Source organism: Ooceraea biroi, chromosome 10, assembly GCF_003672135.1.
Source record: "Ooceraea biroi isolate clonal line C1 chromosome 10, Obir_v5.4, whole genome shotgun sequence".
Classification (NCBI taxonomy): Eukaryota; Metazoa; Arthropoda; class Insecta; order Hymenoptera; family Formicidae; genus Ooceraea; species Ooceraea biroi.
In genome coordinates, this window is record NC_039515.1 from 7,929,587 (window position 1) to 7,942,180 (window position 12,594).

Sequence of the window (12,594 nt, forward strand, 5' to 3'; positions counted from 1 at the left end):
GGCGGGGTTTCTGGGTGCGCCACGTTGGCAACTTCCGGCCGGTGGCCGCGGAAGAGATGCGTCCGCCATTTTGTGTCATCTGCGTCTCGCTCGTCGCGTGAGTGCGTGTGTGCGTGTGTGCAGTGTGTGACCGCTGAGATCCGCGCTGCGTACGCTTGCTTCGATCGAGAGGCGGTGGAGTGATCCGGGCGATCTTCGCCGATTTCCGATAAGTCGCGTCGACAACCCGTCGGCAGGATGGGCCGCAAGAAGAAGAAGCAGTCGAGACCCTGGTGCTGGTATCCTTTTTTGCTGCCGTGTCGCCCTCCTTCCCCTCCTCTCCCCAGGAAGGCGACAACCTCGGCGACTTGGGGCGCTCGCTTTTACGTAACCATTTTTTTTTTGAGGGAAGATCGGGGGTGGACGACCGAAAACACGCGCCGGCGACCATTCGCACAGGGTGCGACGATTTTCTCGGGAAAGCGGCTCGGTGCGGGGCTGGCGAGGCCGCGGAAGGCGGGAGATCGATATGCGTTTTCCTCGCGCCACCGCGACAAGCGCGTGTACGTGTGTGCGTGAACGTACGTGTGGTGTGCTGTGTCCCGTGTACACGTGTGTAGGTGAAACAGCTGCGCTGTTTCATCCGTGCCATGTGTGCATGCGGCGCGTTACACGATGATGTAACGGAAGTCGCCGTTTGTGCCGAAAACAGGTGAATTGGGCGGGATCCGATTGCCCCGTGAGATTATGAGCGATCATCGAGCTCCGGCAGCTTGCGAGACCCCGTACCGTACCATTCAGCTGACTCGCTGGCGAATTTCAGTTCTTTCGGACTGCAGTCAGAAATCGAAATTCGAGAAGTCGAGTCTTTTTGTGTAGATTTTTTTCATCAAGGCGTTTGCGACAAAATGACGCAATTCTGTAAATTGAATGAAAGAATTTTCCATTAGGGGATTCAATGAAGTTCGCTTTGTGGAACAAGGAGTAATTTTTTCTCGAAGCTCTCGTCATAGTCATAGCTTGAAAATTTAAAAGGAAATCTTGAAGTATAAGTGACTCGGAGAGTTAGTTTGTTGAATTCTGTTGTATGTACAAAAGAAACAAAGAATTTCTGCGTGAACGCAGATATCAGTTTGAGATGTGTGCCTAATGAAGTTGTGAGTCACCTCGAGTGTTTATCTTGAAATTCTATTTACGTATATTTCTATCTGCAGGACAGTCTCTCTGTGACTTATTAGTTGTCACGGATAAAAGCAAAAAGTTCAGAGAAAAGAATGTAGTTACTACAGTTGGGATAATGGTGCTAATAAAAATAGATTACAAGAAGCTGTAGAGAATCAAATTAAAAAATATATAACTCGCTGCAGAAGCAGCCAAGATTTTCCAAGTTATCCCTTTTTTTTATCTAGTATTAAGTATTGCGTTTAGGTGGAAATCAGTTTTACATACAAATTATCAAATCTTTCCCTATGAGTTTCCTTAATTCAAGCGAAAAGGTATTGCAACCGCGAGTTCGAGGATGAAAAGATCCTGATTCAACATCAGAAGGCGAAGCACTTCAAGTGTCACATTTGCCACAAGAAACTATATACGGGACCAGGACTCAGCATACATTGTATGCAGGTAAGTAAACGCATTACGCACACCTTACACCTTTTCCCACGTCGTCTCTCTTGCGTTACAATGATTCTTCATTCTTGATTTGCAGGTACACAAGGAGGCGATAGACAAGGTACCCAATTCGTTGCCGAATCGCAGCAACATCGAGATAGAGATTTACGGTATGGAAGGCATACCGCCTAACGATGCAAAGGAGCATGAAAGGCAGCGGAACGGCGGTAGGCCCGGCTCACCATCATCTGGCGAGGACGAACCGGTGCAGAAAAAAGCAAAGCCTGAAGGGCTGCTGGGGACCGCACCAGGCGCGATGTCCGGTCTGGCAGCTGGCCTTCCCGGCGGTATGCCACCGCAGCACGGTATGCCACCGCTGCCCGGTATGCCACCGCATCACGGAATGGCGCCACATCCTGGCATGCCGCCGCATCCTGGCATGCCTCCCATGCACCCGATGATGCAGATGGGCCACGTGGGTCCCCCATTTATGGGCCCAGGGTGCGTAGTTTTTGATCGATCGGTACATCATGTGCTAAAATGTTCAAAGAAGGCTAATTATTACTCCACTGCGTTCTTAGGAATGAAATTTATGAATTATGTCTATATATATATATATCAAGTGTACTTTAAGTGCATTAAATGCTTCGCATTTTAGAGAAGAGTCGTCTGTTTTGATTCAAAATAATAAAAATCTTGTCTTTACGACGAATATTTCTTCTGCGAATTATAAATTATTTTTTTCGTATTTGTTCTTATATAGCATGATGCCAGGTATGCCAGGCATGCCTTCCGGTATGCAACCACCAGTTTCGGGAGCGTCAATTCCACCGGCACGTCCGTTGTTCCCGAGCGCCGCTGCCGTAGCAGTTTCCACGGCGGCGGCGGTGGCGGCGGCCTCGACCGTGCCATCGGTCACTGGGTCCGCGCCCCTAGGTACTGACTTCAAACCGATCACATCGATGGCCGGCAGCGGCGGTTCCATTGGACCGGTCAAGCCGACATTCCCCGCTTACAGCAGCGCCGGTGAAGTCACCGCAGCTGGTAACAATCTTGCCGGCGAGCAAAAGGTGAATCTTATCGCGACTACTGGCGCCGCCAGTAAGATCATACATCCGCCGGAAGATCTCAGTCTTGTAAGTCATCATTTTTATGTATAATAATTTTATTATCACTCAAATTAAACTCGTGCATTCATTTTTAATTTTCGTACATAGATATCGATATTAAAAATTCTAAGAGTAGATGCAAGCAAATTTTTTTTATCGACTCTGAGAGCAACATCTTCGAACAAGTAGATAAATCAATCAATCAAGTGCATAAAAGTGTATAATTAAAACATGATCCCTTCTCTCAAAGTAACACGAATATCGAACGACGAATCTCTTTGCAGGAAGAGATTAGAGCCAGACTACCGAAATATCAGCGTCGACAGACTGACGAGTCTGGACGGTCGACGGCACAGTCGGAAGCTGCGGCTGCTGCCGCTGCTGCTGTTGCGGCGAGCCAGCAACAGCAGGCTGCCGCGCTGCAGCAAGCAGCGGCTCAACAGCAGCAGCAAGCGGTACAGCAGCAGCAACAACAACAGCAGCAGCAGGCGCAGCAGCAGCAGCAGGCAGCCGCCGCGAACGTGGCGGCGGCTGCGTTTCAGGCGGATCAACAGCAACGACAGCAGCAGGCGGCCGCGTTGAACGCGCTGCAGCAACAACAGCAGAGGTTCCCGCGGCCTCCTCAGGCGGTCATGGTGCCGGCCTCGGCCGCGGCGATGCCGGTCAGTTCGGTGGCACTTATGGCACCCCTAATGCGACCCACCATGACCTTAGCCGCGCCTGCTCTCATTCATGGAGGTAACATGATGCGACCGCCCCCCATGGGCCTGCCACCAGGTAAGTCTCCGCGAGTTTGAGCTCTACGAAAAAAAAAGAAAAGAGAAAAATAAACTCTATTCGTGTCACACCCCCTCTGCTCGAACGAAGCCCCCCCCCCCCCCACCCCCGCCGCTGTCTTTTCATTCTTCCCGCCCCCATCGTTTTGTCGTTGAAAAATCTCAAGATTCTCCCCTTTGGTATTCTCTGTGCAATTGTTTCTCTCCGATCGCTCCACCCTCCATCCCGGCCCAATCGAAGAGCCGGTCGCGTAATTAAACTCCTCTCTCCGCGAAGTCCCCGATCGCTGCGCGCTATGATAGTCTTACCCTCATGATAGTTTTGCGTCGTTTCTTGACCCAGTAGCAATAGCCAAACGTTGAAAAACGTTTTTTTTTTTTAGTCTTTCTCGCTTCGAGGACCTGTACTGTAACCGATATTGGAATTCGTTGCGTTGTTTAAATGTAGAAGTGGCGCGTTTTCGATGGAGTAATTTGTCCACAGCGATGATCTCAAGTCTTGAATCGTCAAAATCGTCTCGCATCAGATATAGAGTCACAAGTAGATATCTTTTACAAGCATTTGTTAATCAAATAACGATCATTATTTCCATTCAATCGGACTCCATCGGAAATGCAATGTATTCATGGATTTCGTTTCTCTCATTTATTATTCCTACTCGATTCTACTTGATTGACAATCCGGTAAGGCTTCCGTCTGTATGGAAAAACGAGTAGAAAAGAAAACAGAAAGCCAAGTGTTAATCGATCGAAATCGGTAATCAATCTAGTTAACGATCAGTGATTCAATTTTGGTTTAATTCAGTTTTCACGTCACGATTTCCGGCAAATTACTCATCGCGACCATTTCAATTCTCCACACAACACAATCCACTGCACGTTAGGTAAAGACAGTGAGAACGATGAGACAGACGGGACGTTTAGAGGGAGGAAAAGAGGCGGAAAGCGCGAAACTTGCACTACTGACTCGGCAAAAAAAAAGAACAAAAAGAGAAAGAGCAAAAGAGGCGGAAAGAATTGTCATAATAGCGTAACTGTAGTGATCACGTGAGATTTCAAGATTCTCGTAACGACACGCCACAGAATCCCGACGTACAGACAGCGTCTTGTAGTCCCTGTGCGTTTTATACGTTTTTAACGGTGCGTTTGCAGGGCGCCCAGTCACTCCTCGGTGAGTGTCGAACGAACCCAGTCTGGTTACTAAAACCGTGTTTTACAATACAAGCGCTACAAGGTTGGTCCTTAGCAATTAGCATGCGGTGACATGGCCTATATATCTATATACATATATATAACTATATATATAACTGTATATATATATAGTATATATATATCTTGTTATATTTATTATTATTATTATTCTTATATTGTTGATTAATCTCTTGTCATTGTCATTAATACACCTACATTATACATATACGCGTATATATATATGCCATATGTACACAGTGACTCTCGGAAATCTCGTTGGCGTGACGGTGCACGGTTTTGAAGAGAGCCGTCAGGATGGAGTTTCTTGCGAGTCACCGTATAGATATTTATATATATATATATATACACGTATTGTTCTCTCACTGGGCAGGTGGGTCGAGCGGCCAACGACACGTTCCTCGTTCCGTCTCTGAATTGCGCAGCGTCGCGTCGTTCGCGGTAGCAAACTTTAGAAATTACTTGCAGAGTATAGAGCGCAAATTATAGAGATTACTTTTTTCGCAGTTCCTTTTTTCGTTAGCAATCTTCGATGATTGCCGGGAATTCTTACGGTTATTTGAGTACCGAGAGTAAATTGTATGATACGGCCTTACTGCGGAGTTAATTTGAAAAAAAATTTATCTCGAGAGATGATTATTTGAAGCACAGTAAATTTTTATTTAACGAGGCTACAATATATACATTGATTTGTATAAATTTCTTAACTTGTAAAGTTTTTTTTTGCTAGTGCACCTTTCCAAATTATTGATTTTTATTGATACATATTGCGACGTTTTTCTGTCTCTCACACGATTCACGATACTTCACGATTTTACACTCCATTTTCTACATAATATGTTTGGTATAATTTTTGAAAGAGAGAGAAATATAAGAAAGACCAAACAAAGAGAGAGATATTTCCGGCCGCTCGGCCGTAACATCATTTTAATCATATCGTACATGATTACTTTGTTTCCTTTCTGTTCCGTTTTCAGCTTCTTTATTCACATTCTCTCGATTTAACCATGTTACTCTTCTTACGACTCACTTACGCCATTATTTACCTCGCCAGCAGCCGTGTTACCATCACATCCTGTTCTCTTCAGTATTACTTATATATTATATAGCTTGGAATCCTGGTGTTGTGATACAGTAGTGGAGAAACTGCTTCTTTGGGCACGGTACTGACAGTCGTTCGAAGTTGTCGTTCCAAAGAGATCAGAAAAAAAGAAATGAATGACATTTACAATCTAATCTATTCTCATAATCCGTCCCTTGCCTCTTCGTCTTCGATCAGTGAACATCCTTTGATACAAAATTGTCATTGAAATCTCCAATAATTGCGTTAAAGTTTGACTTCAATTTTTGGCGTAATATTCGCAATCAATAGCTATTAGAGATCTATCGAATCAGTTTTTATCTGCAGTCTCTTTGATTAACTTGGATTAATCTTTTTTAACGAATGTATATCGTGACATCAAGTTCCTAAATCATTTCAATAATAAAGAGCCTAATTCGTGTGTATGAACGCAGATATTTTTATCTTAAAATTCGATTTTTTGAATTAAAATCAGAAAACCAATGAAGTAAATAAAATAAATGAAAAATAGCTTGTCAGATTTGAGATACAGAAAAGTAAATTACAAAATAGAAAAATTAATTTAAAACTTAATATACAGCGAAGAGGGAAGGGACCGAGTTAAGTTCTCACCGTGCTCACCGGTGTATTTTATTTCATTTTATTTTTTCTTATGGAAAGTACGCGAGACTATAGCAACGAGAACGAACGTAATGTATCTCCCTCACACCATAGCCTAGCTTTTGTGTTACACGATGAAAGATTTTAGATAAATTGAGCCGACCAAGTAAGTAAACGACTTCACGTTACCCAGTATATATTTATAACTCTTGCGCTCAATCGAGGGTCCGTTCGATTAACACAATTTTCCGTTCGAGCACGTGTCGTCGAACGAGAAGGGGAAAAAAGAGAGAGAAAGAGAAACGTGTGTCGCACGTAAAAAAGAAAGACCAAGATGACACTTCCTCTCAAGCAATAGAATCTTCCTCGACTAACGAGGACATTATCAGATTTTCAAAATTAATTAAAATCGTTCCGATTAATTGACGTTAATCGCGTTTTTGGGGCGATCTTGTCTCAGGAGCCTGACTGACAGCCGATCGCGATCTTATGGGATTCCGCAGGCGTTTTGCGATCTGTATAATGTCGACTGCGCGGCTCCAAGCGAGACTCGTTCTTTGTATGGTGTGAGGTTTCTCTTTGTGTGGTACCACTTTCTTGTCAGTTTTGTTTGTGACTTGTATTGCGTATGCAGCGCACTGCATGCTGAGCTGAGTTCTTCGTACGTATACATATATATATATATATATTTATCGTTATATATATATTATATCTAGTTTTTTGGCGATTCGCATTTAATCGGAGGTTGCTAGGTAGTACGTAGCACGTGGAGTGGCCAAACCGATCGACCACCCTGTAACGTGAGTGCGCGGCGTAGCTCTTTGGTATACCTGGAAGTAAAAAGAGAAGATCACAGGATCTCCGTTTATGTCGCAATTTTCACAATGGAGCGCACTTTTCGCTTGGTGCTCGAACGTGAATTCTCGCTCGGTCGACTCGGCACTTATCTCGGCAATTGGAGAGAACGGATCGCTTGAAAACAAAGTTCACTTCGATCGGTCGAAGGGAATTAACTGAACGTAATAAATCTTGCGCGAATTTATATTTACCGACTTGCATATCTGAATTTCTTTCGGTGCGATAATCGGTCGGCTGTCAGGCAACTTGCTCTTCAGCGAAATGTGAGTGTAAAGCGTGGCGTATTCTATGTCTTTGAACATCATGATACTTTGCGGTAGAATAGCTGAGAAAGAAATAAACCTGGAAAGTAGATTTCAAAGTTTTGGACGTAAAGATAGAAACTTCAACAATTTTTGCATCGTGTCATTTGAGCACGGCTGTAAATAAAAAATTTAATTCAATAGTGGTTTAATTTAGGAACGTCAGTTTTCGAGTCGATAAATTTTCCTTTATTCAAGAGCAATCTGAAAAAGGACACGTAATTCTTAATCTCTCAATTTTAATTTTCAATTTTCAATCTTGTTATAAAATTCCTTGGAGAACGCCACGACGGTTTTGTGACTCACCTTGTGCTAAAGAACGCGGTCCTCCAAAAACGAGCGTCAATATTACCTTGTAACCTTATTACCTTGTAACGTGAACGGTCGTGACGTAAGTATATCGGGGATCCCAGTCCCCGAAGAAAAAGAGGATGAGCAAACGAGAAAGAGAAAGAGATCCTATTATGGGACCTCGCGACGCCGTCTCGCGCGGTGTCAATAATCGAGTAAGCGAGCGCACGTGTGCCTGCCGCACGTACTGGACCGACGTTACTTTTCTCTTGAAACTACCCCCTGCGAAATCCAGCCACGGATCCTACTAATCTGACACTGCGTTGCTTTGCAGGCATGATAGGGGCTCTACCACCAGGTACGATGCATCCGGCCTTCGCCGCCGCGCCCATGGGCTTTCCTGGGGCACCGATGCTAGCACCGATGATGCACCCGCGCTTCAGATGATCGCCCCCCATGGACGGGCCCAATCCCCCGCCGCTGCACTTCGTGCTGTGGGCCCGCCCCTAATTCTCGCTGGGGTGAGACCTGACCGAGGAGGAGAGACGAACATAGAGACACATTACACAGACGAGAAAGGGAGAGAGAGAAAGAAAGAGAGAGAGAGAGAGGGAGAGAGTGACGATAATGAAAGAAAGGGAGAGAAAGAGAAAGAGGGGGATATAAATCGCGCGGTGAAATTCGTATCTATCGATTTGCTCCCACGACTCACGACTTTCTTTTCTTTAATCATATCGTTAAGGAACTCATAGACGAAACGACACATGGACAGAGAGAGAGAAAGAGGGAGTGAAAGAGGGAATGAAAGAGAGAGAGAGAGAGAGAGGGAGGGAAAGCGAGAGACATACACACACGAACGTACACCACATCATCGGTGCCCAAGAGGATCCTCTCGAAGAAATCGGACGCGCGCTGGAAACGGTCGGCTTTTCCTTCTTCAGCTTCTTCAGCTTCTTCTTCTTCTTCGCGCCGCTACGAAAATGAAACGGAAAAAAATCACCAAAAAAAAGGAAACGAAAGTGCAAAGTACGGACACTACGGAAACGCTAATTTGTTCTCGTCGACTCTGCGAGTGTGCGTGCGCCGGGCTGCGTTGGTCGTATGCCAGGTGAGCCAACAACAACCATGAGCAAATTTCGCCGCCTTTTCTACGGGAATGGAAAGAAACTCTGACATACACATGTCGCACTGTTCAGTAAAACAGCGATCGTTCGTCGAATCAAATTCGCCCCGCGCGGTTACCAAAATAACGCCGATGCGAATTGATTGTCCACCGATCGATCGATCACGTTCCGTTCACGTGTTTCGGATATCATCGTCGTTACGCGTGTCTAACATCCGTCGACATAAAATTCCTCGTTCTCGTCGCGACGACATGGTACGCAACGTTTCTCCCGGTCGATCTCCAGTGATCGGTTGCGAAAAGATTGGCCGAAACGATGACGATGACGATGACGGTTTGTTGCGAGTCGTTAATTTGCGAAATTCGCTTTGGACATCCAAAACGGATCCCGCAAATGACAGATTTCCGACTCGCCACGTCCCGCAATGAATTTGTCATTTGTTTCTTTTGCGAGGTAAATCGCGATGCCGCAAGATCTCCTTGAACGGTAAAGATAATGGGACGAACGTGTGCCCCTCTTGGACAGACTTCCCTTTCGCGTAGTAGACCGTTTCCATCACGCGCCGTTCCCCTCAGCCTCTGTGCACCTGCAGTGTCCTCTTGGAGAGACGCGATCGCGGACAAGGTGACGCTTCACGCTGCAGCTGGATGATGGTTTACTCGAGACGAGACAAAACGGTACTTCTCAAGATCTAAGGGAACGCTCTGGAAATTATTTTGAAGATCGTGAGGATTGAAGAAATAATATACAAGCATTGTCTTACTTTTCTAACAAAAAAAATTAATAAATTTAGTTAAGCGCATCTAAGCAGATGTTTACTGATAACTGATAGTCTTCAATAATAGCATCCGGGAAAAATCAGTTTTACCTGAAATTTCTTATGAAACTTTATTAAGACCTGATGATACTCAAAAACATTAAAGCTTTTCAAAAGTTTTACATCTTGATTAATTTTTTAATCTATGATAAGATCCATTTGGATTTTATTATATATTAACAATTAGATCTTTAATTATAGTCAATTATTATGTCTATATGTTTATTTCTTTTTTTGTTAACTTAATTTTTCTCTGGAAAAACAAACAAATTTTTCCGTTCAGGGAAACAACATAAAATAAAAATAGACATGCCAGAAAATCAAGTTTAATTTGAAAGATTCGTTACTAATATAAATCTAAATAGTTTAAAACAAATTCGTCAGCTGCAGCGTGAAGATCCGGTCGCCTCAGGTTAGTCAGTCGCAATTTTTATTTTGTTAACACTCCGAGCCGAGTCGATACACTCTTGCGACCGCGTAGCAAGATTAATTCACAACAGTTTCAACATTAATGAGAATTCGTCAATCAACAATCTTTGAAATCTATCTAAGATTTCCGAACGACCAAGTAATCTCGATTTGAATAACAGAATAATTTCAATCACCTATGTAATTTAACACTGATACGAAAAACTAATTTCAAGAAACTTTAAATTTTACATTCGGTAGAATAATTATAGCTAAAGTAATAAATCTGACAAAAATGGAAAGTTCGAGTACAAATGGTATTTTTTGGGTAAATTTAGTTCGCGGGAATGATCGACTCGGCTCAAAGCAGCCCCCTTTTTCCTTTTGCCGAAGGAACAATGTTGGCGACGCATGAGTGAGTGGTAAGTACGGAGGGTGCTTACGGAATTGAACACCAGCTCTCTACACTCGACTCACGCCGTTTTCTTCACTCTTCCTTTTACTACGTGTCTCGCCGAGTTCCTGCGCCGATCGTAGAGCACTCCTCGTCCGTTTTACAAGCGGAAGAGTTTCATTTCGCGGTCTGTTCCACCGCCAGTTCCCTCCTGCGTCTGCTTTAATCTTTCTTGCCTCTATTTTATTTTCTTTCTGTTTTTTTTTTTCCTTTTCTGTAAAGTAGATATTTTTATTCGATAAATTTTGTGGTTTGTGATAAACTTTTCGTGTAGCTTCACATAGCAATTAGCTCCACGATCGGACGCGCTCGATTTCTCTTCGACCTCTTTGCGTAAAACTCAGCGAACTCTTTCTTCGGGTAAGACTCGATCTTTCCTGAACTCCTCTCGTCCAGCTGCCATCCTTCTACCCTTCTGTCTACCAAAGCTCCTCCCAGTCAATCAGTCTCTACTCTCAGGGTGTCTATTAACTTGTCTATCTTTTTTTATGTCACGTTTATGTTGTCGATACTACCCAATGTGTACACTGTTCCTACAAGATAGTCCGTAAGATTATCCCGATCTTTGCTGCAGTCAATCTTAGTAGAGAATAATCGAATCGATTGTCATGTGAACGTAATGTGTTACGAGAGTAATTAGAACCGCGATAAATCGCGGTTTGGTTTTCAATTGAGTTCACCTGTAGCTTAATGGATCTCGTTTGCCTAATAGAGTTATTTCAATAACTTTATCTTAATGGAAATTTCCTTTCGAAAAGAGAAAAATTCTTTGTTTCGTTTCTCGAAGATTAGAAGATCGAACTTTAGTCGAGATTAAAATAATATTAATAAAATAGACTTCCCAGCCAGTTTTTTCGCCGATCTCAGTCTGAAATTCACGAAAGTGAAAACGCCTAGATGAAATGTAGGTCGATTCGAGATTGCAATTAAATTTGCAACGTTGTTTGCGCGCCGTTGATTACTCGTGATTCGCATAAAGTAGCATAAAGAGCACTCCCTTTATAATGTATGATCATGGTTTTCTCCTATTGAATAATCACGTGTTGTTATTCTTAGTAGACACCCTGTTACTGATTTCCATTCGATTATCACTGCTCTGATCACTACCACTTGTATTACCACCACCATCTGATACCACTATCGATATCACCATTTCCTTGACGAAAAAAAGAGACAGAAAAAGAAAAAACTGAAAGCGCGCCGTACAACACGTGTACGTACCCTAGATGATCTACGTATCGTTATTACAGTCCTTTATTTTTTTCAAGGGTTGTCTTTCCGAATCTCCCCCCCCCCCCTCCCCGCTCGCTCGTCCGCGAATCGGCGAATACAGTTGTTACACTTTTTTCTCTCGCGAAATACGGCGCCCTCGGTTCTCATTTAGGCCACCACCCCCTCGCAAATCGGTGTGGAGGATCTTCTCGATTGCTTGATTTGATCCTCTACGCAATCGAGTGCCTGATCAGATTACATCGAAAACGCAATGAGGCTTTCCGCGAACGAAACATGATCTTATCGTTTCGTTTTATTGCCCGTAACATACTCGTAATATATTTACATAAAACGGTAAATCCGTAAATCGATTCCGCCATATTTACCAAAGGGGCAATCGATCGCACGATCTTTTCCCGGGAACGTAGGAGAAAGTAACTTTTAACATTGAAAAGAAGAGATAGAGAATACAAAAAGTGATAGAGTTTATTATATTCTAAGAAAGAGAGAGAGAGAGAGAAGAAATTGATCGACAATCGCGCGATCGGAACTCCGGCGGTGTTCTCTTTTCTTTTTCTTTTTTTTTTAATTTTCTTTAAACCTTCGTGACAAGAGAAAAGTGCGCATTCACGCGGAGCCTCGCACTCGACGATTCGGCAGGACAATCTAACGGCAGAATTTGGAGATGTAGAACTTCTGTTATTTATTGAGTGTCATATTATCGACTTGTTCCGAATAAAGACGTTCTGTGGAAAGCTCGAAA

At 43.6% G+C, this 12,594-nt stretch overlaps 1 protein-coding gene across 2 annotated transcripts; it reads left to right on the plus strand.

Annotated features, from left to right (window-relative positions):
* Positions 1-77: 77 nt before the first annotated feature.
* On the plus strand, positions 78-12,594 carry LOC105283740 (BUB3-interacting and GLEBS motif-containing protein ZNF207). 2 transcript variants are annotated; one of them, XR_894729.3, is made up of 7 exons: positions 78-278; positions 1,476-1,602; positions 1,688-2,091; positions 2,354-2,726; positions 2,984-3,476; positions 4,628-4,709; positions 8,151-8,278. XR_894729.3 is itself a non-coding variant. In XM_011346758.3 (6 exons), exons 1-6 carry the CDS (start codon positions 238-240, stop codon positions 8,261-8,263), a joined length of 1,551 nt encoding a protein of 516 aa, XP_011345060.1. In that variant the 5' UTR covers positions 78-237; the 3' UTR covers positions 8,264-12,594. The 2 variants fall into 2 exon arrangements, 1 of the variants encoding a protein (XP_011345060.1); XM_011346758.3 differs by lacking the exon at positions 4,628-4,709 and having other exon boundaries at positions 8,151-12,594.

What these genes read in the sequence shown, in the direction of transcription:
- LOC105283740 (XM_011346758.3), top strand. Translation starts at nt 238, where the DNA reads ATGGGCCGCAAGAAGAAGAAGCAGTCGAGACCCTGGTGCTG. An exon ending in TCAGCATACATTGTATGCAG is followed by an intron (nt 1,603 to 1,687) that starts GTAAGTAAACGC and finishes CTTGATTTGCAG; the next exon opens with GTACACAAGGAGGCGATAGA. An exon ending in CCCCCATTTATGGGCCCAGG is followed by an intron (nt 2,092 to 2,353) that starts GTGCGTAGTTTT and finishes GTTCTTATATAG; the next exon opens with CATGATGCCAGGTATGCCAG.